Source organism: Cariama cristata, unplaced genomic scaffold (genome assembly GCF_000690535.1).
Source record: "Cariama cristata isolate BGI_N322 unplaced genomic scaffold, ASM69053v1 scaffold12737, whole genome shotgun sequence".
Classification (NCBI taxonomy): Eukaryota; Metazoa; Chordata; class Aves; order Cariamiformes; family Cariamidae; genus Cariama; species Cariama cristata.
The window spans coordinates 1-26,880 of NW_009625013.1; the positions used below are offsets into that span (position 1 = coordinate 1).

The 26,880-nt window shown below is 51.8% G+C and overlaps 1 protein-coding gene across 1 annotated transcript in view; it reads right to left on the minus strand.

Annotated features, from left to right (window-relative positions):
* Positions 1-3,368: 3,368 nt before the first annotated feature.
* Positions 3,369-26,880, minus strand: part of FLT4 (fms-related tyrosine kinase 4) — a 35,111-nt gene continuing 11,599 nt past the window's right edge. The window contains exons 4-29 of the mRNA XM_009703444.1: positions 26,234-26,396; positions 25,847-25,986; positions 24,962-25,130; positions 24,081-24,198; positions 23,300-23,451; positions 22,401-22,563; positions 20,476-20,620; positions 17,808-17,916; positions 16,361-16,720; positions 15,965-16,111; positions 15,169-15,300; positions 14,785-14,891; positions 14,348-14,483; positions 13,435-13,539; positions 11,781-11,894; positions 11,459-11,547; positions 11,020-11,167; positions 10,391-10,485; positions 9,920-10,042; positions 9,384-9,495; positions 8,924-9,023; positions 8,319-8,424; positions 7,322-7,461; positions 6,521-6,641; positions 5,651-5,736; positions 3,369-4,276 (exon numbers count right to left, since the gene is read on the minus strand). Of these exons, the coding sequence (XP_009701746.1) occupies positions 4,057-4,276; positions 5,651-5,736; positions 6,521-6,641; positions 7,322-7,461; positions 8,319-8,424; positions 8,924-9,023; positions 9,384-9,495; positions 9,920-10,042; positions 10,391-10,485; positions 11,020-11,167; positions 11,459-11,547; positions 11,781-11,894; positions 13,435-13,539; positions 14,348-14,483; positions 14,785-14,891; positions 15,169-15,300; positions 15,965-16,111; positions 16,361-16,720; positions 17,808-17,916; positions 20,476-20,620; positions 22,401-22,563; positions 23,300-23,451; positions 24,081-24,198; positions 24,962-25,130; positions 25,847-25,986; positions 26,234-26,396 (3,600 nt within the window). The 3' untranslated portion in view covers positions 3,369-4,056. The remainder of the gene's footprint in view (positions 4,277-5,650; positions 5,737-6,520; positions 6,642-7,321; positions 7,462-8,318; positions 8,425-8,923; positions 9,024-9,383; positions 9,496-9,919; positions 10,043-10,390; positions 10,486-11,019; positions 11,168-11,458; positions 11,548-11,780; positions 11,895-13,434; positions 13,540-14,347; positions 14,484-14,784; positions 14,892-15,168; positions 15,301-15,964; positions 16,112-16,360; positions 16,721-17,807; positions 17,917-20,475; positions 20,621-22,400; positions 22,564-23,299; positions 23,452-24,080; positions 24,199-24,961; positions 25,131-25,846; positions 25,987-26,233; positions 26,397-26,880) is intronic.

Sequence of the window (26,880 nt, forward strand, 5' to 3'; positions counted from 1 at the left end):
CTGGGCCGCCGGCTCCTGTCAGCAAGCTTACCCAAAGCGTATCTGGCTTTATCATGAGAAAAGACCGGGTTACATCCTGGAGGGAAATGCCACAAAGGACAGCTGTTTCGTAGAGGATGCGGGGAAATGCAAAGGGACACGAAAAGTAAAAAATAATAAACCCAAAATGTTCTAATTGCTTGGGCTGGAGTCGGGCTGCCTGGTGCTGTGTGGGGAGCCGAGAGCGGAGTGCTGCAGCACCCACAGGCAGTGGTGGCCTCCAGGAACCAGAGAGCAGCCGCCAGTTACAATTTTATTCATCTTCACATTTAGATATTACAACAAAACTCTTAATGACAAAGGATAACAAGTACTATAGGAGAGGAAAGAAAGCAGTGTTCTAATTGGTTTGATATATAACCGTGAACTTCCAGAGACGAGACTCAACGTGAGTTATAAACACTCACATACACTGACTGGTAGGAAAACTTCTCACGTGCAAACACACACTCACCCACAAAACACTCACTCACACACACAGACCACGCTTTTGTACTCGCACATAACCCATGTTGTAACCTACTTGCTTCGAAGGCAGCCCACTGAAACACTGAATGCTGCTGTAGCAACAACAGGTACCAGGTTAAAATATTGCAATATAAATGAAGTATTACTTGATACACAGGTTTTTCTTCAGAGACATGTATTTCCAATGTTTTGTTTTCATGAGGGAGGAATGTCTTCTCAACACCAACACTTTGTAAGGAAAAATGAGACTGCACATAGAGTGGGAACAGTCATTTTAAAGGAGGATGATGATAAATTGCTTAGCTTCAATGTTGAGTTCCAGTAAAAAGCCCAAACAAAACAAAACAGAGAGTGCATTGTGAACGGAGCAGGGACAATTATCAAACCCTGGGTTTTAAAAGTTTAAATACTCCCTTGTCACTGTAGGAAAACAGACAACGCTGTTGTCTCACATCTTAAAACCAAAACTGACCAGCTTCATTTCATGCTCACACTTATCTGGGGACTGTAAAAAAAATGCCAGAAATAATGCAAAGAGTGTGGGGAAGGGTATCAGGTTTGTACACTCTAATTTTAGTATACTTTTAAGAGAGCGGAACTCGAATTGTCTCAACAGCTTTTCAATATCGCACACTCCAATCGTTTTTCATCAGCAGGAGTGTCTGAAGAAGAGCCAGCGTTTGCTCGTATCATGGCTGCATTGTTCATGCTATGCTGTTGACACAGATTACAATAGGATCTGATTCCATGCCCCCCCCCCCCCCCCCATCAAGATGGTGCAAAAGAGAGAAAATAAACTTCTGTGGAGTCAAATCATTTGAATGTTCAAAAATCAGATGTCACACCAGTGCTTTACACAGAGTGAAGCAGGGGATCATTAACAATGGCTCTAATGAAGTAACCCTTCTCCACAAGGATGCTTGTGAGCAATTTACAGCTGAACCTAGAGACAAAGTGCAGCTGTCCTGGCTGGTTGGGAGTGCTGACAGCCAGCCAGGGTGCTCAGATGCCTCTGTCTCCTTTCTGCTGAGGAATTCTGACAGTGCCCTTGCAAGTGTTGGGCTTTGCTAGCGCATTTCTATCCCTCACGTATGGACAAGGACTTGCAGCTACTTTGGAATTCTGTTTTTCAACTATTATTTTATTTATAGGCCTCTTTCTTGGCCCCTCTGTCAGATGGGGCTGTATTTCCAGGCAGAGAACTGTTTGTGAAGCACTGGAAACAAGAGAACCTGGGTCCTATGGATGCACATCACCCACCGAGCAGCCTGAATTTAGCTCAGCTGTCTGTCACCTCCCACCCATGCGAATGCCAGTGGAGACCCCCAGCAGCATGGGGCACATGCAGCCTTCCTTCTGTCAAGGGAACCACCAGTTCAAAAACCAGGGCAAGATGAGGGCAGGAGAATTTGGTCTGGCCTGCACCCCGTTGGCTGTCCTACTTCCTTGGCCTGGCTCTCCAGCATCTCCTGCCAGAGGGTTCTTACTGAGTCATAACAATTACTTAAAGATGTTTAAATTCCTGGCAACTTCAGGGGACACCAGTAGAAGTCAGGGAATTCATTGTCACATGCAGTTTCCATTTCCACATCCTGAGCCAGTTTGGCTCCAGCTGATCTGGTTTTGTGCCTTTTTTTTGCCATGGAAATCACAGCCATGTCATCCTACTGACCCAAAAAGGAAGGGGAACATGGAGCGCTCTGCACAGGCTTAGAGAATCTGAATGACAGGCATGCTTTTCCCATGTGCTAAATAAATCTCCCCATTACACTTGTGCGGAGAACTATAATTAAGACTTGGGAAAGTCATCCGTAAGGACTCACAAGCTCATGTCAGGAAGTGCATAAAACCCTCTGCTCTAAAAGAAATACAGTATGTCTGACAGGAAGCCCAAACCAAACACTTGGCTCTGTGCACAGAGGTGGGGCCCCTAAGCAGAAACTCCCTGGTGCTGAGATGCCCTGGTGCAAGGAGCTCTGCCAGCCATGGGCATGTGGGAGAAGAGATGACGACAAGCTGTTCGGACGAGCCTCTTCACCCAGACTGCTCTGGCAGTGATGTAACCATACTCGGCGACTGAGCTCTTGGATCTTGAGCAGGATGGAAAGAAGTAGGTGAGTGGGAAGTGGTGAGGCAGCAGCACAGAAATCTGTAGAGAGGGGCTGCAGAGGTTCCCCAGAGCTCTGAATTCACGTGGTATCTTTTAGAAACAAAAGGCCCAAGTGACGAGATGTTTCCTCAGCACATAAATGTTCCTCAGTCCTCCAGAGACAGGTACACTGTGCTGGCAGCTCTGCAACAGAAACTGGCAAGGAGCCTGTTGGGCAGAGGGTGTCTCCTTAGAGCCAGGGAACTAGGGCGACAGGAAAGCTCATGGTGCAGAACCGTCCATCCAGGAGAACTGGGGCTTGAGCCCTGGCCAGGTGCTGCCCTCCATGTGTTCAGTGATGCCAACACACAACAGGATGCAACCCAGGGCACCTCATTGCTGGAGCTCTGTTCCTTCCATTGTTTCCAAAACCCTTGCAGCAACTTGAAAATAAACATTTCACTCCCTACCTTTTCCTCCCAGCAAACAACCCATTTTCACTCTATGTTTAGAAGCCAGCTGAAATTAACACGGCTTTGCTTTAATTTCTCATTCGAGCAACAAATGATCTCAGCACTGCTCTGGGAGAGGGGGAAGGCAAGAGCAGCAGACCTGTGAGTAACCTGCTCCCAGCACGGATCATATAAAACCCTGTTTTGCACAGGACGTGCAAAAAGAGTTGCTATTTATCTCACTGGGAGGACTCTAGCCATCAGCTGATGACCTACTCAGCACTAGCTGTGTTGAGATGGCTAAAATAATCCTGGTGATAAGGCAGATTGACAGGTTTCCCCCCAGCAGAGATGAGAGGGGTGTGGGTGTTGCTTGCAGAGGAGATGGAGAGGCTGGCACCCACCTGGAATGAGCAGTGTGCATGAACATTTACAAAGATCCCTCGGGATCTCTACGTACACCTCTCTGAAATGTCCTGCTCTTGCTGCTAATACCACTAGGGATTTCTTCCCTTTGATTCTGCTCCACAGCTCAGCAGATGACATCATGAGGAGAGGAGGAGGAAGCAATCCAAGGAAAAACATTCAGGCTGCACACCAGGAAGAAACTTGAGACTAAGACAGATCTATTTATATCTGACCTGAAATGGGCTTTCTGAATGGGAAGCTGATCTGAGTGGAGGCTGGATGCTAGGCAGAAGGTGCTGTAGTGCTGAACACAGGCACCCACTTGCTGGCAGAATGCATCTGTCTGAGCCGCAGGAAGAAAAGAAATGTGAGGAATCAGTGAGGCGCTCTCTCCAGACCCGGCACAGGGAAGCTGCAGCTGGAGGTGTTGCATGGGCCATCGTGCTGCGGTTCCGAGGACATCGGTGTTCCCCATCCGTTCGGGGTAGGTTCCCTGCTGGGGCTGGGCATAGGTTGAAGGAGAAGCTCTGAGTGACCCTGATGACGTGCCCGGAGGGTGAGAAGGGATGCCTTGGCAAGCACCTCCAGGGCCTGATGCCATTAGTACTGCTCGGAGAAGAAGGAAGCGTGGAGAGTGGGGGGGCTGGCCCCCTCTCCAGGCGGGGTGCAGCTGCCGTCCTCAGAGTGTTCTGACAGCTCCCCGTATTCACTGTTGTAAAAAGTCTGGCCTCCGACTTGGGACCCGTATGACGGCCGACATCTGCCCCGCAGGTCCGACTGTTCCCCTGGCAGCTCCGCAGTTCGGCTGGGCCCTTTACTGCTGCGAGGAAGAGAGATACAGATCAATCTGAGCACTCCTGCAAAGCCTCTGTCCTGCTTAGAGAGATCCCAGCTTCAGGAAACATCATCTGCTAATGAACAGGGCAGAGGTAGGGTCAGGAGTGGACCTACACCTCCATTTCAAAGCACAAGACCAGGCTTTGCTCTAAATCTAAGCACAGCCTGTCTGTTTTATGAAAAGTCTGCACACAACCCAACGACAAAGTTATTTCAGCTCTTCTAGATACCTTTGGGAAACCCAGGGAAGGGTTGGGACCCCAATGAGCAGTGAGAGACAAGAGACATTGCTTCAGTTGCTCCTAGACCTGGCAGGAGTAACAGAAACTGATACAAACCAACAGCCAGGATGGGGGAAAGGAAACAAAGGAAGATGATGAAGAAGATGTGGGAGGAAATCTCAGCACCTGCCAATACCAGGTGACTGGCAAGAAGTCACAAGAGCGAGGGGAGGGACACGTTCAAGGAGAGGTTTAAGGGCAGTGTTTTCCTGGAGATGGGACACCAGGTAGCCCATGGTGTAGGAGACAATGGGAACATACCTTAGGGAAAAGAGGACAAGGACAAGAAGCAGGAGACAGTCTGATACAACAGCAGAGAGGCCACAGGGCTACGGCTAAGGGAAAAGACAATGACCAGTCTGATCTGATGTTGGGAGGCAGAGGAGGTAGGAAGAGACTTGGGACTGGCCTTGTCTACACATGAGCTGACATGGCTTGCTCAACACACTGTCACGGAGACAAGGTTCCAAGCAGAGATGAGCTGGACAGGTTCTTGCCCAGTTTCCAAGCCTGGGACAAGGACATAACCATCCATAACATCCTCAGCCCCAAGAGTGCCAGCTCAACCTGCCAGGCTCAGTACCGGCATGTGGGAAGTCCTAAGGCCTGTACCATCCCTGCAATGCCACATCGATGCCCTGTACCACATGGGTCAGGGCTGGGGGAGGGAGGTGGCAGCTGAATAGTTTCCATCCATCCCACCTGCCACTGCTTGAACAAGCCCTGACACATTTCACCAGAAAATGTCAGTAAGCATTAAGAGTGCTATTAACACCGTTGCTCCACTGGGCCTCATTATCTTAACGCACACATTTTCATACCCTGTGGAACATGTTTTGATCAGTTGAATGGGCACAGTTTATATTTTTAAACCCTAGGAAGCAGCAGCCAGGTCTGTTCTTTGTGCGTTTTGCCTCTTGTTAATGTGTGCATGGACTTATCTGGCTCAAGGCTCACAGCCCTGCTGCTGCTGAGAGCCCCAAGAGGCATACCCTGTGGGGAGACACCGAGAGCTGCCTCCTGGTCTCACTGCATTTGGCAGCAGGGAGGTCTGAGTGGCTAGACTTAAGGAGTACCTGAATCCACCTTCTTTTCTGTGTCGGTTTTCTATCCTCTCAAATTCCTCAGATGCCAGAACCATCCCACTGTCTGTTTGATTGTCCTGGAAAGAAGCAACAGGAGTTATCAGTAACATCCCTGTCGGCTGATCAGAGTGGGAAGGGAGGAGGAATCATTCAGGAGATGAGATCATGTGTATCTGTGATGGGAAAAAAGGAGTAGGGGCACTTTACCAGCATGCTCCATGGTCTTGCTGGAACCGATTTTCTCAGGTGCCTTCTTAAAAGCAGTAAGTACAAAGGCAGGATTTGTGTGTGCAGTTCACGGCCACTTTTGGGGAAAAAAAAAGGTGCTCCCTGCCTGGAAGATGTATTACCATCAAATCTGTGAGAGGTGAAATTTTCCTCTGAGACTACAGGGATGACTTAAGTTTTGCCCCTACAGAAGATATAAGTACCAGCCCAGTTTAAAGAGGCCAGGAGACCTCACACTGTACACCGCCGTGTGGGTCAAGATAGAGGAGGTGCAGACAAGCGCTCTGGATTTACCTAGTCCTGGCTGGATTTCAGTATGCTTAATCAGGCCATGTTTACAGATTTGAGAAGAGTGAAGAGCAGGCTCTTTTCTGAGGTCCTTTACAGTCCTTGCTTCTAGATCTAACCTCCCTATTTCACAGTCAGGCAGTACAAGCTGTGCTGTAGAGAAACCCCTATGTGCCAGGTGGAGAAATGAATGTGCATAGGACTGGACGGACTGAACAGGAATGACACAGACAGACTGACATTAGATAGGAGTGATCTTCCTTCCACAGTCTTAACAGCAAAAGCGTCAGGAAACAGCTGAACATTTCTTTGCCCCCTGTTCAACCCCACTCAGGTGCTACTCACCGGGTGTGCCTTGTACATTGTATGTGTCATGGGAAACTCTTCAAATGTCTTTATCCGGGATGGACACCTGATCTGATTTCCTCCCGTCAAACAACCAGGGAACGAGACGCAGTTGTAGTATCTGCCGACAGAAGCATACTGTATTCAGTAAAACCAACAGAGTCAATGTCCTGAATAAACAGGACCTGAACCCAGCCTCCTCTCTGTGCAACCAAAGTATGAAGGGAGGCGGATGACCCAAATGGTGGATTTTGGGAGGGGAATAGGGTTTCCTTAGGCCTCTTAACCCCATACTACTTCTACAGTGGGGAGCACCCACACTTCCTGATCGAATCAGATCCTGATTACCTCTCCACTCTGGATAAGCAGAGTAATGTCATACAGATCCCAGGCATCACACAATCACAGCTCCTCAGAAATGAGAAGCCTAGGCCTAATTGTTTGAGCTAGGAACAGATAGGATGAAGCTCCTGCAGTAGCAGAAGGGCAGCTGACACCTTCTTTCCTCATCTGCCTGATGGGCCATGATGCCTTTAGTGGGACGTGATGCTCTGGCAGTGTAGCTGGAGGCATGAGAAGGAATGCCATAGGCTTACACATCAAGGGCTCTTTCTCATCAGCAAAGAAAAGTGATTTTGCTTTTATAAGCAAGATGCTATGGCCTAAATGCATCACACCTGATCACCTGGGATTTTTCCAACCTCGTGTTACTGGGTTAACCCCATATCCCTCAGGCTCCCTTACAGCTCAGGCTGCTGGCTGCCTGCTGCTCTCTCTCTGCCCTTTTCAGAGGGGATTCACCTTGCTGCTAGGCTGTGGCAGCGTATCCTCATGTCAAAGTCCTCTTCATCTGAGTTTTGCTGGGCAGAGGAAGGCACCTGGGAGAAACCATCATCTTCTGAGCTGTGAGAGTCATTCAGCGGGATGTAATCCTTTCCTTCCTGGTAGGAAGAACAGTGAGTGGCCGTACAAGAAGGGGAGGGCTTTCCCACAAGAAAGGGCTCTACAAGCAGAAGCTGTCAGAGCTGAGGAGGAAAATTTCTGGTTTGTTTTTTATTTCTTAGGGACAAAATATCTGGCTGGAGGTTTCTCTAGCCTACATGGGCAGAGCACTGTGCTCTGAGGGCACATCACTGCAGCTTAGTCATGCCTGTGCTGGGATCCAGTGCTGAAAGGTTAAAATCACAGACGTCAAGATGAGACAGTACTCATATTTAAGCATTTAGCTTGGTCTTATGAAATGGAACATTAAGAAAATGTTAAAATCTGAGCTGCGCGCTCATTGCAGTTAAAAGTCCTGGTGAGTTATTGCATGGCAGTGATTAGTAATAGTTTTAGAGAAATTTGTACATCTGACTGCTGTAACGGCACAGTTGTTTGGTTCACATGGCCCTGACATTTAGATCTGACGATAGTTTCAGAAACCCTGGTGAAATCCTGGTTTTCATTATGTGGGCGTGTGTGAGGCAGGAGTGCCAGGGTCTTGACTCAGCTGAAAAATTTCAAATAATCATCTGGGGATTAGGATGGAAATACTGGAATGACGACTGAGAGGGCACACACCCTGCAAGGAATGGAGCTGTATTAGGATGCAGCAAGAGGGCTTCCACAGAAATGAGCTCTCCAGTAGCTCTGGGAAACAGACCTCTCTGATCCAGAAAACCCTGTGTTATCCCTTGGCCTACGCAAAGGTATTGCGTTGGCCAGGGCGTCAGAGGAGGCCACAGCAAGGGAGCTAGTGGTGGGAAAAGAAAGAGGAGCAGTCTGGAGCTGAGCAGGGACACAGAGAGGTTTTCACCTGCTGGACGTTTTCCTGAAGAAGGTTCCCCAGTATCTCCACCAGGTCGGAGAAAGTTGGTCTCTCCTTGGGATCACCGTGCCAGCAGCTCAGCATTATACGGTAACTGCCAAGAAGAAATGCTGGTTTTATGCCACAGAAACTCCTTCCTACCCCACTCTGCAGCTCCCACCCACCTGGTACCTGCTGGGACAGCATGTACCTGCACTGTGAAGGAAAGCTCAGCATCCCCCAGCACACTGGCCATGTGGACCTACTGGGAGGGGGTTAGTTCATTATGTACTGAATATAACAGTGCACAAGGAGCTAATTCGGACATCTCTGATACCCTTCAGAGCAGGAAAGCACATTGTGCACTTACAGACCCATCCCAGTGTGGGTATGCAAGGGCACCTAGATAGCTCTGATTTGAACCCATCTGGCTTGCTCTCCAGGCAGCTGCCCTGAGTGAAGGATGTGTTGGATCAGCCCGCACCCTGACTGAAAGGTCTTTGCATCTCACTGAGCAGCCTGTCCTGCCCTATGCTGTGATCTGGGAGGTTTCTACCATCTCACAGAGGGCTGTGCTCTGACCAGTGCTGGGATCTCTAGGGTTTCTGACTCACATTTCTGCTGTGGCGTACTCTGGGGCTCTCATCCTGGTACCATCTTTGAGCCTCTGGCAGAACTCCTCATTGATCTGGACTCCAGGGTACGGAGATGCCCCTAAAGGAGGTTCAAAGAGTGAAATGTGCCATCAGAAACCAGTCCTTCTGAGACTGCCCTTCCTCCCAAAACACTGGGAGATGCGGTCACTTCTAATACACAGCCCACATCCTTGGTGCTGCCTGAGACAGACTCCTCTGCTTCAGTGAGTGAGAGACTACATCTGCGTGTCTGTCTCCCCATCACTCTGTTCGTGGGTGGATATGGCCTCCATATTTTTTTGCCTACATTGACATCTCTTCCCATCACTCCATAGATGTGCTTCAGAGAGTCAGGGCCTCCTGCACAGACTCACCCACCAAAGTGCTATGTGGGAAGAGAGGTCTCCCTCAGCAGCATGTGACCCTCATTAGCACTCACCTAGCGAGAAGATTTCCCAGAGGAGGACCCCAAAGGACCAGACATCACTCTGGGTAGTGTAGACCTTGTCAAAGATGCTCTCTGGAGCCATCCACTTCAGTGGGAGACGGGCCTGCAGGATGGAGAGGCAAGGCACGAGTGTTCAGTCAGGGACATGTCCCAGGACAGCCCTTCTTGTAGCAAAGGGATGAAAGGGATGAAAGGAAACCAGAGCCAATAGCTCTGCTCCTTTCTTCATGGAAGAATGGAGGTTTGGTTAGGCCAGAGGGAGGGATGGAGACACTGAAAGGGGGCAGAAAGGGTATAAAGAAAGAAGAGTAAGTTAATGACAGGCTGAGGAGCAGGAGAAAGGAGACAAAGGTCTGCTGGTGGAGGATGGCACATACATCACCGGGCCTATGGTTTCTGGTCCCAGCCACACAAATGGTTCTACTCCTCCTTTTTTATCTTTTCCTCAGTTTATTCCATCCCCAGAGTAGTTTATGAACACCTCAAGGGGGCCTAATATGTATAGGGTTTGAGAAGATGGCACTCACACTGCCTTTCCTGACATAGTCGGGGTCCTTGTAGATGTCCCGGGCCAGGCCGAAGTCACAGATCTTTACCACGTTGTTCTCTGACAGCAGGATATTGCGAGCTGCCAGGTCTCTGTGGATGCACTGAGGGCACACGAAGAGAAAGGGGCAAAATCAGAGGGACAGGAACCACCATCAGAAAGTGCAGAGCACCCCCCCTCCCCTTGCAAACCTGAGCTGTAATGGGGGAATGGTGGAAGTGGGAAGGAGCTAAAGATAAATATTTCAAAAGGAGATGGTTAAGGAGAGGATGAAATGCAAATGAGGACTAATTTCCCATCTTTGTGTACACAGGGCTACCTCAGGCTTCCTAAAAGTGTGAGGCAGATCACTGAATCTCTCTGTGTGGCACCTGTAAAGTGGCTGTAGGCAGGCCTTCTCTGGTCAGGCATGCACAAAAGAAGAGGGGAGTGAAGGAAAAGGTGAACTCACCTTTCGGGATGCCAGGAACTCCATGCCACGTGCTACCTGGAAGCTGTAGCAGATCAGGTCTTCCATTGTCAAGGGACTTTGCCACAAGTCATCCGCTTTCGAGGAGTATAAGAAAATTGATTAGACAGTGGACTGTGGGATACAACCGGCCTCTTGGTGAGATACAGCTAGTCCTCAGTGCTAACTGGAGTAAGCAGCTCCCCTCTAGGATTTTCTGCTTAGGTGGCAGAAAGCACATGGAAGGAACCTGCTCAAGTGTCGTGAGAATGAGTTCAGCCTCCAGCACTCTGTCAGTCAGAGTTGTGGGGAATGGGGCTGGAAGCGACTTTGAAGGTTAGGTCATCATTCTTGTCCTACGGAGGACCCACTGAGATCCCCCTCAATTCTTTAGGCTTAAAAAATCCAAAGGGATTTAATCCTCCCTTCTGGGTTTCAAGAGTCTATTACAAGAGACAACAGATGACCGTAATAGCCCTGTTCAGGGAATTGCCATACAACAGTGGAGTGATCAGCTCCAAGGCTGGGTATCAGCTCCCCACTGTCATGCCTTACCCGTTCCTCAAGCTAGCCAAGGCTGGCATTTTTTTGGTGGGCCAGGTGAGGAACCGCTGCCAACACTGGAATATTACCTTCCTGGATTGGCTGCGCTGTCTGGCTCTTGTGCATCAGAAAGCGGTTGAAGATAGCGCTGTCGCTAGTCCCAGAACGACTCCTCCTGTCTGCTCTCACTGCCTCCACGATGGACTGGACCTGAATACGCAGCCTGGGAGACTTCTCCTGGCAAGGAGACCAAACCAAAAACCTCAGCAGGCAACACACACTGTAACCCCTGCACCCACGAGCTGCACAGTCTTTTCCTGTTCTTAGACTGTAATTCTGGCCTGGAAACACCTATCTTCAATTGCAGACAGAAATGACTTCCTTGATGTGCACATTGAACCAAGATCACTGTGTAAAGTTGATCTGCTGCTAGACAGAGGGTTCCTTTGTCCCAGATCATGTTTCAGGCTACACGTCTTCCTTCCCTAGACATGGGATGGGTCCCTAGGGGCAAAGGAAGCTACTTACCCTGTAAGGACTGAATCCTTCCCGCTTGGTCCGCAGGTAGTTGGAGAGGTTTCCATACTTGCAGAACTCAACAATAACCATGAGTGGACCTGGCAAGAAGACACCAAAGGTCAGGGGAAGAGGTAAGGGTTTGGGATGGTCAGAATTTTCTCCGACTCATGTGCAGCCCTGCTGAGCTGTGGCACCCGCCCTAAGTGCACACAGACACACCAATAACACCCCCACACATCCCTGCGCTCACACACGTGGCCAGCAGAAAGGACACAGGGGACAAGCACTGATCTCTGGGAACAGGAACAGCCTGTTGCCCTGGGATATTTACCATTGGGTTTGGTACAGGCACCCAGCAAATTCACCACGTTGAGGTGATTCCCGATGTGAATCAGGATCTTCAGCTCTGACATCAGTGCCTTGTGCTCACTTGCGGTAGCTCCCTCTGGAAACACACAGACTATGTCATGATGCCTCTTCACAGCTTTTCACTCCCCCTCACCACCCTTCTCTTAGCAAAGTGCTAATGTGAGTCTTGCTGAGGAGGCTGTGACCCCAAAACCTTGGTACATTTTGTTATTCCACGTTTCCATGTGAAATGTCAGAGACTTGTCTGGAGATCCCATGATCCCTGCTGTAAAGCGTAGGGTGCTCCCTGCAGGTGCAGGGACCCAGAGCAAAAGACAACATAACCCGTGCCCAACAGATTTTTCCTTGTGATAGTTGTGCAGGAAAAAAGATCACTTGAGGCTTACATACAGACACACACGTTTGAATCTCTGCCCTTTTGGCCTCCAAACAGAGATAACGAGCCGTAAAACAATTTGAAGGAAAATTAGAAACAAAAGGCATCTGAGTCTTTTGATCACGACTGAAGATAGGAGCTGTCTCAGCTCAACCCCAGAGTATCTTTTTAGGATTCCTCTCCAATAGCACACACAGTGTTGTGCCCCTGCCAGCTCTCTGTACTGCATCTGCTCTCCAAGTGCCTAATTCACATCAACTCTTGATCCTCTGTTTTACCCTCAGGGTGCGTTCTCTGGTTTTATGTGCCTTTTTCATACTTCTCAGCTTCCCTATATGCATTTTGCCTTATTTGAGAGTTTGTAAATTTAGTATGAGAGAGAGAAACATCCTCTTGAGCTGCAGCTGATGGGCCAGGTGAGAGCCATGCCTCAAAGGACTGTAAAGCAACCTTGCACAACCAGGCTTCTGTCTGCGATTGCTGTGCAGAACATCTGTACACTTGCAGTGGTAAGCCCTGCTGAGATGAGCGATGACTTGGTTTCCGCATACAGGCCACTGCTGGCCAGAGACTGCCTCAGTATTTTGTTGGGTGCCAAATTACAGAATAATGTTTTAGATGTCTGTTTGAAAGTGTGGATGTAAGAGCTTAAAAATCTCACTCTGTATTGACCAGGCTTTGGGTGCAAAACCAACTGAGCCCTCAGAGCTGGGTAAGAGCTGCAGCCTGCTTCCTTACCCAGCTCTGAACCTGCCTCATAAACACAAAATGCAGGCACATTTGGAAGAAGGCAACTGGGAGCAACATTTCCTTCAATGACCTGCCAAAGAGGGGCTCTGGATTCTTGTTCATCCTTTGAGACAGATTTCATTCTTTGCCTTTGCAGACAGATAAATTTCCATGAAACCCGAGTTCCCCAAGTCCCTGCTGTCTGTTCTGGCACTTGCCTCCCAGTGCAGCTGAATGGGGCTAAAGCATCCACAAGAGGAGGCCAAGAGGATCAACTGTGTTGAGACCAAGAAGCCATAAATTAAAAGGCTGGCTCCAGCTCCTCTCCCCTAGGTCAAGGCTGGCTCAAGCAGAAGCACCCAGGAGTGCTTGTGGGAGATAAAACATTTTCCAGGGCCTTAACAAATGGCTTATGCGAAAGACAGGCATTTACAGGGGGGACGTTCCCTGGCAGGGGCCTCACTCTTTGCTGTCTACACAGACTGCTGATTTTGCTTCGCTGTCCACATACCTTTCAGCATTTTGACTGCTACGGTCTCACAGCTGTTACTTTTATTGATCCCAAACGCTGATGCTTCCACCACTTTCCCAAAGGCACCGTGACCCAAGACTTTACCTATGGGCAAGGAGAGAGGCAGTGTGAAGGAAAGCAGGTGCAGCACAGGCAGAATGGAATGAAAAAACAAAAATCCCAACAGGAAACCATGGGAAGAAGAAAGAAAAACATCATAAAGGAAAAGGAAGGAGTGGAACGTGTGCCCTTCCCAGGTGGCTGCTTGCTCTGTCGGTAAGAATAAGAGAAAGGATGACGAGAGGAACTGAGACAGAACTGGCACGAACAAAGCAGAGGAAGGAAATGGCCCTGCAGAAGTGAGGGGCTGGTTGTTGCCCTCGAGCGGAGCTTGTGGGAAAGGTAAATGTGACACCTTGCAGCAGAGCAGCCAGGGCTAATGTCACCGCTCTGTGCCTCAGAGGTAGTCTGCGGCCCTTTTAACTCTCCCAGACAGAGGCAAGAGACTGCAGGTGTTTGTCTCAGCATGAGGAAGATAATGGATGCAGTCTTGGTCCTGAATTCAGGGTACCTGCTGTGTACTGGGCTGTTCTCTTCCAGATTGCCACTTGGAGAATATGGGGATGTGTTTTAAAGCATGCCCAGAGGTCTTCTGGTCTCAGTGATGCCTGTGTGGGTACACTGGAAGAGTCTGGACTTACAGTTGGCTCAGACCTGTCCATAGTCAGACCCAAAGACATTTCCCAGGCACAGTTGGGCTTTAGGGACAGTCTGGGGAAGAAGATGGGAAGACTGAGGCAGAGAGAAGGCATTAAATACACAGAGGGGTGTAAGAAACCTGGAGGGTGAGTTTGAAGGGCTGGTGGGAAGCCCTGGCTGCAGCACGCAGTGGTAGGGAGGATGTTCAGCTCACCTAGGCGCAGGCGGTCTCGCGGGAACTCCCACTTGCTGGAATCATAGGGCAGATACTCGCACTGCTCCTCCAAGGGCACCTCACCGGGGTCCATGATGATGGAGAGGTAGCCCGTCTTGATGTCTGCATGGGCAGGCTGCAGGAATCGGCCAACACAAAGGGTGAGGAGATGCCCTCCCTGCACTGGGTGCTCACTACCAGAGGGGATTTAGTTCCTTTGCCTGCCTTGACCTGCTTCCCCTGGCAAAGGCCATTCCCTGTCACCTCCTTTATAACAGCCTTTATGCACCCTGTCCTTGGCAGTGAGCACGCTGCAAGCATCACTCAATAACCTCCTTTTAGCGGATGCTGTCATACAGCCCCATATCACAGCAATGGTGTTGCCCCAAGCCCTGCTACGCCACCTCCCCTGCCATGGGACAGAGATAGTCACGTACCCTTTTGATGTTACAGAAGATGAGGATAAGGAGGATCCAGAAGAAAACAGCGATAACCCCAGTCCCAATCAGGATGACAATCTCTACATTGGTCCTGTCATCAGAGCCTGTGGGATGGGAGGGAAATTGTAGCTTCAGAGATTCCCATTCCATGCCCCAGCTCAGCCATCCCTTGTGGCCTGCTTCAGGGTGTGGGGAGAGTGGGAAGGTGTGTTTGCCTGAGCTAAACATGCTCTGGACTACAGATCCTCCTGTGAGAGCACCAGCAAGGCCTTGGGGCTTTCATTGCCTCCCACTGCCTGCTGTCACAGTGAAGAGGCATGGGACCCTGGCCACACTCCTACTCCACCCCTTCATCCCCAGGGGTGTTGTGGCTGCTGGTACCTTCCACAGAGACGCTGGCCGAGGAGTTCACACAGCCCTTAGCATTGCAGACGCTGCACAGGTAGAGCCCAGCATCCTCCTCCCTCACTCTCTGAATGCTCAGCCTCTGGTTGAAGTCCGCCAGGTCAATCCCTGTAAGGCATGGAGGGTTGCAGTGGTCACTCACAGGGAGGGGGTTATTAGTAAAAATGGACTCATTCAGGCTCAAAATAAGGCTCCTATTTTTTTGCCGATTCATTTTAGATGGCAGAATGAAATTGCATCAGCTGGTAAAGGCTCTCTTCTGTGGCCTAATGGCCTCAGAAATACCCTGGAGGGGCCTTCCCCACGCAGTGTATTGAGGGGACAAAAGCCCTACAGACAATGCTGGATGGGGACGGTGCCCAGGCAGTCCAGCTGGTGTGTCAAGCTCTGCTTCAACTCCAGGACCTGATCCTTTCCCTCTGCAATGTGCCTGGATCCTTCCCATGTTCCTTCCATGGGATCTGGGTTGGTCCCTGCGTGAGCAGAGATGCCAAGTACTAGGCTGAGAGTAAGAAGATGAATGATTTCTCTCTTTCTGCTCTCCAGCTGAATGTGCACAGGCACAGACAGTGCTGAGCCAGGCCCTAGGGCATAGACTTGCCCAGTGAGACTGCATCAAGCTGGGACAGAACATGATTAAAGCCAGAGTTCAGCCAATTCAGAGAATGGGTGCCTTTGCCTGGGCACAGCAATTCCCAGAACCCAGCAGTGTTCAGCTCTCCAGCCGCTGGAGATGATGCCCTGCCTTTGATTCACCCCCAGCCCACTGTACCTGACACTTCTTCCACCAGTTTCTCATCTTTGTACCAGCTGATTTCAGGAACGTGGTTGCCGTCCACCTTACAGCGCATCTCTATGGAGTCGCTGATGTTCACCCAAATGTCTGTCAGGTTCTGCTTGAGGCGGGGGATCTCCAGGGCTGGAGGAGCAGCACAAAGAGGAGGAGGGGAAAACGGGAAACTGATTGATCAAAAGAATATCTGTGTTCCTGGGGGGCTTTGGGTCTCTGACCCCTGCTGAAGGGTGTCTTGAGAACCCAGGTGCCCTGCCTTTGCCACCTTGAGTTTAGCTTGCTTGCATGGCTTCCCCTGGGGACGGACTGGGAAGCTGATGGCAGCAAGAGCACCAGCTCTCCTCTGTCACTCCCGCCTGCCCTGTGGACCCTCACCCTGCACAGAGATGTATTTCTTGTGGCAGTGCTTCTCCCGCGTCTTCCTGTTCTGCACCTCACACACGTAGTCTCCCTCCTCGCCCAGGGAGATGTTAGGGATGGTGAGCAGCAAGGTCGCATCGTTGGAGTCAGGCTGGAAGCGCAGCTCTCCCTGCATCTTGGTGGCATAGTGGTGGACATTCTTGCAGTCCAGCACGAGGGGGTTGCCCTCCTCGTCGTGGAGCTTGGAGAGGTTCAGCCGATACCACTGCAGGTTCTCGTAGGTGTAGTTGTCTGCATTGCAGCTCAGCTGTAGGTCTTGCCCCTCTATGGGCTCTTCTGAGGGCTGGGACTCAATCTCGAATCCATCTGGAATGGCTTTCAGGAAGGAAATGAATATGTGAATGAGTTTTCATGGCTGAGCTGCCAGACACAATGAAGTTGTCTCCTTGGGCTAAGCTCTCTGAGACCCTCCTGTCCTCAGCCAGGGTAAAGGAAACCAATCTAGAGCAGAACTGTGACATGCAAACCGCTAGTAACCAACAGCTTAAGCCCAGCAAGTGCTAAGGGATATGCTGAAGTCCCAGGGTCGAACTAAGATGCGGTCACAAGTGAAACAAGTCTGGGAGGTCTGAATTAGGCTGTTACTGCTCTCAGCTCAGCTGCAGCATTCTGGATTGCACATGTGCCTGCTTTTACACGCGCAGGCAGTTACACAGCCAGGCTGGACAACTGCACAAGCAGAGCATTACTGGAGCAGTGACTGAAGATGTTCACCTGCCTCCACAAAAGCTGGTGGCTCTGACAGCACAGGTACTACCTATGAGGGCCATGAGCCCAGGCTTCTGGGGTCTGTCCAGAGATGCATGAAGAGAAGCCTCTGCTGTGCCCTTGCCAGGCTCCTTGTCCCCAGCAGACAGGGACAGACTCCCGCCAGCATGGGGTACCGCTGGCAGGAAGCTTATGCAGCCCCATATGAGCCACGACTCCAGCCCACACTGCTGGGCTCTGGTTTCTAGAAACTCAGCTTCCTCCCACCACCAAAATCCCGTGGAGACCCTGGCGAGGAGGGGGGAAGGTGGGACTGGCTCGGGCCAGCAGGACCCTGGGAGCCGGTAGGGCGGTGCCACTAGAGGATGCTCTTGGATAGGCACGTCCCCAGCCCAGGGAGCTGCCTGGGGCTGAGCCAGCAGGATGTCCCCAGCCCAGGACCTGTCAGGGCTGCTCCAGGACCTGGGCTTATCCCCAGGTCAGCGCAGAGAGAGTTTGGCAGGCAATCTGCTGCCAGGGCTCCAGGCTTTTGCCACTCAGCAGAGCTCTGGGGTAGCCATGCTTTCCTGCTGCCTTCCCGGTCATGGTTTAAGGTGCTAACTGTGAATGAGAGGACCTGGCAGATCTAGGGACCTGCCTGTTTCAAGCAAAGAGTTCGGCTGGTGCAGGTGGAGGGGACATCTGCAGTACTCACTGGTCACGTAGAAGTAGATCAGCCGCTCGTCTCGACCCACTTTATTAGAGGCAATACACTTGTACATGACGGAGACATTGGCCTCCTGGATGGCCAGTTTGCTCACTGTCTGATGGGGGAAGAGAGCATAAGAAGGAATTAGGAGGAGCAAGAGGGAAGAGAAGTAGTATCGGTGCTCTCTCTGGCAGACAGCAAAGCACACAGCAAGCCTGGCCCCAGGTGGCAGCTGTACCTGGGAAAGCGTTATGCAAAAATGCCCTTTATTCAGTAGCCCTTTGTGCATTTCAAGCCTCATCTGCTGGCTGTAGCAACAGCAACATGGTTTTAATCCTGATTTCTGCTCCTTATTACAAAGCCCAGCCAGCATAAATGCCTCTCCATGGGAGCAGACTTCTTGGTAAGTCCCTCAGGTCACCATGGGCACAGGTCTGTGCCCAGCAAGGGGGACATGGGCACGTTGCAGGGCTGAAGGGATGGCTAAGCTCCTGCCAAGCTTTAAAACAGTGGAGAGAAAGGGAAAGGACACCGAGACTTTGATTCCCTGAGTCCTCTGCAGTTAAGTGACTATTTAGTGTCCCACAGAGTTCAGCGGAGTTTACAGGTACTTACAGACCCGCAAGCACTCCTTTTATCCATAAGGGGAAATCAAACCTGTGAAAGCATCCCAGCTCTCACCACTTCAGAAAGAGCTGTTATCTTCTCCCTTTAAATTCCAAGTGTACATAGACACAGTCCTAAAAGCTTCCTCCTCCCTCCTTCCAGCAAGACATGACTAGGATTGAGCAAACAGCCAGGCTGATGTCCTGGGAGCAGAGACCCAGGAGATGCTGCCTCCAAACCAGCCAGGAAAGGCAGCTGGGGAGTAATGTTGCTCTCCTCCTCCCAGCTCACACTGCACACATGTGAGCTGCCAAATGTGTTACAAGCACTCCCCTTAGAGGAGATCTGTAGTTTGAAGCACAGGTTTCTCCTCCCTCCCAGTTTAAATGACAAGTTAATCACATGCAAAAATCCCTCTAATGAGACAATGTTTAAAGTGCGAAAAAAAGGTGTTCTTACAGGGAAACTACTTTGTCTTTACTATTCATCCCATAGACTTTGGGAAGCATTTCCCTTCTAAGTGGCCAGGTATTAGCTTGTGTTAATCAGAAAGAAGAGTCATTCATTCAGAGCATATTCAATACAGCTGAAGTGACCTTATTGCTGGCACTTTTGTGTACTGCCTTTCCTGTTTCTTGGGGATTTTCCTTCTAATCTGCACTGTTAACGTTTGAGTTGGGGTTTCTGGATTTGACATCATCCTGCTGTCTGCAGTGCATGGTTGTGCACTGCACACCCTGAGGCTCATTCTGGCCTTTCTGGACAGGAAAAAAAAAACCCCAAACACAGGAGGATGGTAAAAGAAGACAGGCAGAAAGGAAGAAGACAGGCAGAAAGGAGAAGGAGGGGGAGAGAAAGCAGATTTGAGGACATAGCATCCCACTGCAAGTGGAAGAACTCTCCTCTCCCAGAGCTCTTGCACATCCCTGGGCTGCACAGCCTAAGTTGAAGCTCCAGGACAGTTACAACCAAATAGTTGGAATGAGAAAGGCACAGCTGAGGAATAGGAGGAAGAGAATGAGGAAAAAAGGGAAAGATCAAAAGGGACCAAGACGAGAGACACATCTGGAAGGGGACACAAGGGCTTCTCACCCAGGAGCTCCCACCACCCCTGCTCGCCTCCCCAGGAGACACCAATCCCTGCTCCTCCCTTTGGCTGCTCTGGGAGGAGCATCATCTGCTCCTGCCACCCTTTTGGCAGAGTGACGAACTCATGGCCAGGCCAGGGGACGGGAAGTGCCTTTGGAGGTGTGTAGGAAAACAGGAAGTGACTTTCGGAAACGGGGGCCCATTTGTTTGTTCTGCATCCCTCTGCGAGTGGCTGGTGCCTGACACCAGTGGGAACAGGAACACCGTCATGGCGTAGATCTGACACTCACGGCTACCAGAGAGACAGAAAGAAACAGGCATGAAACAGTGTCTGGCTGTTTGCAGGTCACATACTGCAATAAGGGAGAGATGTTCTTCCAGAGAGGAAAAGCTGTGATGGAGAAGTGGGCTCTGTGGGGCACATCTGCTCTCACTCACAAACCTGCAGCGGATGGATGCCAGCATCTCCAAACCACTCTCACCCTGTGGGGATGGGGACAGTAGGATGAAATGCCCTGCTACACACATGCATGATCCTGCAGCCAGAGATTTCCTGGTCAGTCTGTGACTCCTGCTCTCCCTTCCCAGCTGCCCAGGCAGCTCTGTGGGGTTCGGCTCTCCCAGAACAGCTTATGCAAGAGTGCTCAGAGATGGCCTTGGGAGCCCCCATAGCACACATCCCCCAAACCCTCCCTACCTGGGTGCCCTGTATTCAACAGCAATCAGTGTAAACCCTCCTGTGCAGTCAGCCCCAGCAGGAGCCTCTCTGGATGCAGGGTAATTTCTCAAAGATGACAGCTCTCCCTCGCCCTGGGGCTGCCTGGTACTGCGGAGCCCCAGAGCTGGGAACAGCTGCTGATGGTTTACTTTAGAAGCAGAGGTGTGAAGCCCTCCCCAAATCTGGCTCTGCCAGCCTTGTTTCCAGGCCACTTTGGCTGGTTGATCGCAAAGGACCCCTCCGAGGGTGGTACTGCCTCACCTTATTCCGCCCCTCCACGAACTCCACCCAGGTGTCAATGCTCTCGATGGGGTTCACCGCATCCTGCTGCGACACATCTTTCCAGTCCTTGCACTCGGGCATCCGGTCCCGCTGATGGCGCCTTGCTGCCCTGTGTCTGCTATTGCTAATCCAGCAGCCGGGGAGGAGCAGGAGAAAGAGGAGATGGAGAGAGGGTCAGCTGGGAAAAAGGCAGCAAAAATAGCATTGTGTCTGAGAACTGATGCCCCTGTCCTCTGACTCTGCAAAATTTCCTGGGTCTCTTGGTTACACAGTTCCAATGTGTTTTATAAAGGTGCTCTGCAATCACTAGTGAGGCAAGCATTATCTATGGATGTGAAAATTGAGGCAGGGAATGGTTAATGGTGTTCCAGGCAGTGTCTTCACCCCTAGGCCTGTGGTTTCATCCTTCCCTGCTAGGGATGGAGAAGGGCAGGGGTGAAATCTGTTCATGTGTGCCTGGGGCAGTTCTTGATGCCACTTCGCTCAGCAACAAGGCCTTAAACCCTGGCTGGGACTGTGAGTCAGGAATGTCACAGACTGGCTGGATCCTGGCCTGGAGAGCAGAGGGCACAGCACCCAAGGGTGTTCCTGCTGCCCCTGATTCAACAAATACCAGGAGGGAAACATCCCAAGTTGCTGCTGGTGTTTCACAGCAGCATGGTGGTACCTCTTCAGGCTGAGACAGGCAAGCGGGGAGAAGTACCCAAATCTGTCAGGGACCCAGGATGCTGCAAGGTGCTTCTGAAATGCAGGTGGGGCAGGGAGATGGGAAGGTCTGCCCAAAATCCAGTGTGGGAGGTGTGGAGGGAGAGGGCTTACAGTGACAGGGAAGCAGGGGGGAGCTGAGTGCCCAAGAGCAATGACAAGGGTGCATGCTGGCAGTGCTGGGCAGAGTGCTCAGCAGGGCAAGCACATCAGTGAGCTGTGTAAACAACAGGAAGCTCAAAAGAAGCCTCCTGCATCCTCTGGAGCTATGCTAGGCAGAAATATGGTGGCCTTGGGAGACAGTGCTCATAAATCATGGGCCCCTCTGCTTCCTGACAGGGCCACAGTGCACTTGCATGCGATGGAGAGCTCTCTGGCGTCCCTGGCTCAGCAACAGCCTGCACAGGGCTACGGGACCTGGCTTCCTCCAGGCACCCTGATATCCTACGCCCTGACTGCTCTGGCTACAACTCCCCAGCATCCTTCTTCCTGTGAGGCTGCAGCTAAAAAGTGCCACGGCAGCCCTGCCTGGTGCTGCCCCAGCTTCCCAGGGCACAGGCAGTGGGCACGCACCCTTCCTGCCTAAATATTAGCTCTGCCTGCACAAACACCCTCCTGGCAAACCATCCCAGCAGCTGGCAGAGATCGGCACTTCCCCCGGATTCAGCAACTCTTCCCCACACGCAGCAGCTTTTCTCCCCTGCCTGTGAGCATTTTTGCTTCCATCATTACCCAGCGGAAGATGAAGGACCAAAAAACCACAAGGACCTGCTGTCTCAGGGTCTCACCAAGGGGCTGTGACAATTTCTCCTGCAATCTGCCTCGGTTTCCCCATTAGCACAGTGGTCAGTGGTTTTATTGCAGGTGCTGTGAGGTGTGGCTGGGCCATGGACGTCCCCTGCCAGATGCAGATGGCCAAGGATGCAGGGGAAGCTGTGGAAGCCCTTGGTGTCTGGAACCAGCCAGGCTGGGCAAAATTGCCACTGGGGCGCAAGTGTCTCCAGTGGGCTCCACTCTGCCCCCCCCCCAGAGTGGGTATATGGTGCTCCTAGATATCAGTTGGTGCAGTCCTCTTGCCATGTTGTGGCTGGGAGAGCAAAAGCAAGACAGGGTGTGGGGGACAACCATGGTCACAAGGAGCCTATAATGCCATGCTGGTGGCCTGGTAAAACACGGGTGTTGGAAGAAATGACACTTACAGGCTGCGCCGGGAGAACATCCGACAGGGCATCCATGGCCTCCACTGCCACTGGATCACCTCTGGTGCCGGGATGCCATAGACCGTGCAGGTGAGGGCCTGGGGGCTCCTCCGGGAGTAGATGCTCGGGGAAGAGGCTTCCTTCTCATGGATGCGTGGAGGAACTGCAAGGATCAGAGTGACAGTGTGAGCAGCTGCAGGCTCAGCTGCTGCATCCCCAGGCCAGACACAGTCCTCCCTAGGCCCACCTATAGAGAAACTGGGCGCTAAAGCACTGTGACTCTCAGGGCAGCTCCTGGGGAGTCAGGCCTGCAAGGCAGAGCAGGTTATATTTAGGCAGATTCAAATGATGTCATTTCTCCTTCCTCTGCAGTGACTGTCTGGATGCTGCACGGCTCAAAATGCTGTCTGGCAGCCCCCAGCACAGGGCTACAGAGCTTGCTGGAGACAAATCTCCAAGCAGCAGTGCCCTTCCAGCACTTTTTGTGCTGGCATCTGGTTCCTGCATGACAGGGACCGGTTTCTGCCGGGGGGAAAACACCCTATGAGCTTTCCACTCAGCGGAATTGCTCCAGCTCCTGGCTTTATGTGTTGCAGCTGCCCTGCCCTCAAGTCCACATCACGCAGGGTGACCCTCAGCAGTTGGGAAGCAGCCCCTGAGCAAGGACATATCCTACCCAGAGGGAGGGAGCCAGGAACAAAACCGTGCTGTATTGCCCAGGCCACAAGGAACCAGCCTCACTGTAACCAGAGAATCCCTCAACAATGGGGGAGAAGGAGATGATGTAGGTACCAACTGCTTTAGGACAACAATGGGGACTTGGTCTCGAAGCAGCCCAAAGGCTGGGGCCATGGGCTTAGCTCTCTCCCCCTGGCCCCAGCCCTAGCCCCCTCCCTTACCGTTGACAATTAACTGGAGGCTGATGCGCTTCTCCAGCCCTGCCAGCCTGTTCCGCAGAACCAGCGTGTACGTCCCAGCATGCTGCTCCGACACATCCTTGATCTGCATTGAAGATTGAGATTGCTTGGGAATTAGCTTCCCGTCCTTGTACCTGCGGGGAGGCAGAGAGAAAATGCAGCCATGGGGAGGAAGTGTCCCACTGGCAGCTGGGCGGGGGATGGCTGGTCCCCACTAAAGGGCAGTCAGGGTGCCCCTTGCTAGCACTGGGGACCTCTCTGGAGACACCCCTGGGCTTTCCCTGGGCCCGAGTTACGGGTCTGTGCATTGTCTCCTGTGGATGTGTGTGGGGTCGGGGATGTTGTAGCTCTGCCCTGAGCAGTGTGCAGGTGCAAAGCTCCCAGCTCCCAGCCAGCTCTGGCAGAAGTGCAGCACGATGTGGTGCACAACCTGGCCCACTCTCTTGCTCCTCTGGGAGCTGCAGGGGGACGAGAGGGGCAGCTCCTGTGGGAGCTCCACTTGGCCCCTCCAGACAGTGCAGAGCTGCCAAGCCAGGGCAGGACTTTTGCTGCTTCTCCCCGAGATGTCATCTCCTCCTGTCCCAAGCTGTGCAGCTGAGAGCCAGGGCAGGTGGGAGAAATGACCCCCATGGGTGGAAAAAAGTGACATTTGGGACAATCTTGTCCACAGAGGGACCTAGCAAAGAGGCCAGGCTAGACTTCCCTACTTGTCAAAGGGAAGAAGGAGAGGAGAAGGTGGCTCAGGCTAAGAAAGGTGCGTTACCACTGGAAGTCTGGTGGGGGGTAAGCCACAACTTTCACTGGCAGCTTCACAGCTTCATCTCCTGCGGTGGCTTCTATCACTGGGCCCTTCCTCCACTCCACGTTGATGAAGGGCTTTTCTGCAAGAAAAGAGGTAAGCATGGAGGAGAGGAGAGCACAAAGGGACGGGCTGTCACCAAGCTCTGCAGCTCTCCACAGGGCCCGACAGCATGGGCCAAGGACAGGTGAGGTGTTGCGGCAGTGCAGTTGAAAATTATTACTTCTCTGCAACAATGAAGTCAAAATAACCAAAATCCACTATTATCTCATCTGCCTATATGACCCCCAACCCCTCTTCCACATCCCTGTTCCCAGCAGAGCCCCCTCCCTGGAGCAGAGGGGAGCAGGTGCCCTGGCAGCCATCACAGCTGAAGAGCTGTCTCTGCCTCACTGTTTGGAGCCATTGGGGACGTAGGGAGGCTGTGCTGCTCCGTGACTTTCTGCTGCCAGGAGACAGCTGCCCAGCGCCAATGGTGCCTTGTGCACCCGTAGCCGAGTGCCTCCCAGGCCAGCCATGCCACAGGGGCACTGCATCTGCCGCAGGACTGTGAGACCTGTGTGTCCTGCCATCCCACTGGCATTTGGGCCAATTTGGTGTTTGCATCCCTCTCTCTCACCATATTGGCACCTTGCTGAATGTGATTGTGCTTCCAATGTGGTGCTGGGGCACAGAAGGGTTAAGGGACTGGAGGAAGGCTGGGTCTCACTAAACCAGAGTGGGATGGAGGTACAGGAGCCCCTCTACTGAGCCTTGGGCCAAGCACCGCCTAAGCAGTCTGGGGATTGCTCTGCTTGCAGCTCAGCTCTGGCTGTGGCTCTGTGAGCAACTGGAAGGCTCCGTACCGTGCACGATGACATCGGTGCTCTCCTCCAGCATCTGGGCGCCGTTGGTGGCGGTGCACGTGTACTTGCCCAGGTCCTGCTGGCTGACGTTGTGGAGGGTGAGGATACTGGAGAGCTCTGTGTGTGTCTGCAGGGATCGGCGCTCAGACTCCATCACTGCCTGCTGCATCTGCAGGAGATGACAGAGAGAAGGGGATGAAAGACATCAACGGGATGGGGTTGTGCAGATGGGCTCCTCACGTCTGCGCTTTCTGCTGCCCAGTGCTTGCCCCTCCCTGGACAGGCATCTCCACCACTGCCTGCCATCCTCAGGGACAGAAAGGCAACAAGTCCTGCGTGACTGACCGTCTGAGGCTGGGGTCAGAGTTTAGCACATGTTTTGCTCTGATCTGCAGTCCGGTAACCAGGCTGGGAGCCCTAGAGGTACATGAACAGAGTGATGCCCTCAGGGGACTCCCCTGTCCCACTGTTCACAAGAGCCAGAGGTTACAACAGGGGGAAAACACAGCAGGGAAGGGACCCCCTTGCAGGCTGTTGGTAACCAGGGCTGTGTGGCTAGAATAGCTCCTTTTAAGCCAATGATGTTTGCTCTGGATTTGCAGTGGTGGAAGTGAAGCCAGTGTTTGCCCAGGAGAGCCTCAGAGCAATAACACCTCGGCAAGGAGGGTGCTTTCTGCCAGAAAAAGGGGTCTTCCCTCTGTTTGCCTTCTGCTGCAGGAGAGAAAAATGGGAAAGCACTCTGACCAGGATGTCCAGGGCACAGTGTGGTTAGGATCATTAAGCAGAGCCCTGCCAATGGTGTGAAGAGGAACAATAAAAGGGCAGGAGGGGACAACTTGGAGGGAAGTAGTTCAATGCACGGGGAGCCGCTCTGTTTGCTGGTACCTGTTTGCCAGGGTAAGTCCACTGGAAGCGGACGCCAGAGTTGAACTCGGCCCACACTGTGCAGTTCAAGACCAGCTTCTCTCCCACTAACAGCTCCATGGCTTTCTTGGGATACAGCTGGATGTCATACAGCTCGCTCCCTGATGTGGAAGAGGCAACAAAAAGACATTTCTGATCTATTAACTTTCTTACTTAGACTATGCAGTTACAAGAGGCTTGAGTATGACCTCCTGCTGCTTGGTGTATCTCTGTCTGGCACACAGCAGAGGAGATACAAGCACCATGCAGAGTCTGTGTAGCTGGAGAGGACAATAACCATCACATGAGCCACGCCGGTAGACTTCAGAGTCATCCAAACTGCCCCCCTGCACCTTCCCAAATATTCACCTGCTATATGGATGATGAAGAAATTGGATTTGAAGACCTTTTTGTTGATGACAGTCTCACACTGGACAAACAAGGACTCCCTGATCAAGTGTGTGGGTACCTGCACTCCCTTCTTGTTGTCCCAGAAAGTGCTTTTCCCGTCAGGGTGGATGAGGGAATTTTGCTGGAAAAATCAACATTTTGCCAATTGAAATAAGAGAGTAACAACATTCCCACCCCACACCTTCCAGGCTTTATGCTCACTAACACATCCCTTTTGTGGGAATAAACGATGCAGCGTCACGCTACGCTGGCCTCCTGCCCTCGCCCCCCAAGGGTTTGTCATCTAGGAATTGCAGCCTCCCTTATAACCCCAGCAGCCGTATCCTACACCACGAGCCTCTCCGTGTGCAGAGTGGGCCAGAGACTTCCAGGAATGGAAACTTCTAGTGATAGCTAAGGAAATTGATGCCGATGTCCCAAACATCAGCCCCACTGGGATGAGTGCTGACCTTGAGTAGTGTCCTTCCCGGGCAAGGGAAAGGACCCTGGCCCCCAGAGTGTCCCTGGAGGCCTTTGTACAATAGCAACACTCATCCTGGAAGGATGTATTTGCATTGTAAAAAAAAAAAAAAAAAAAAAAAAAAAGGGACAAGCAAACTGAAAAA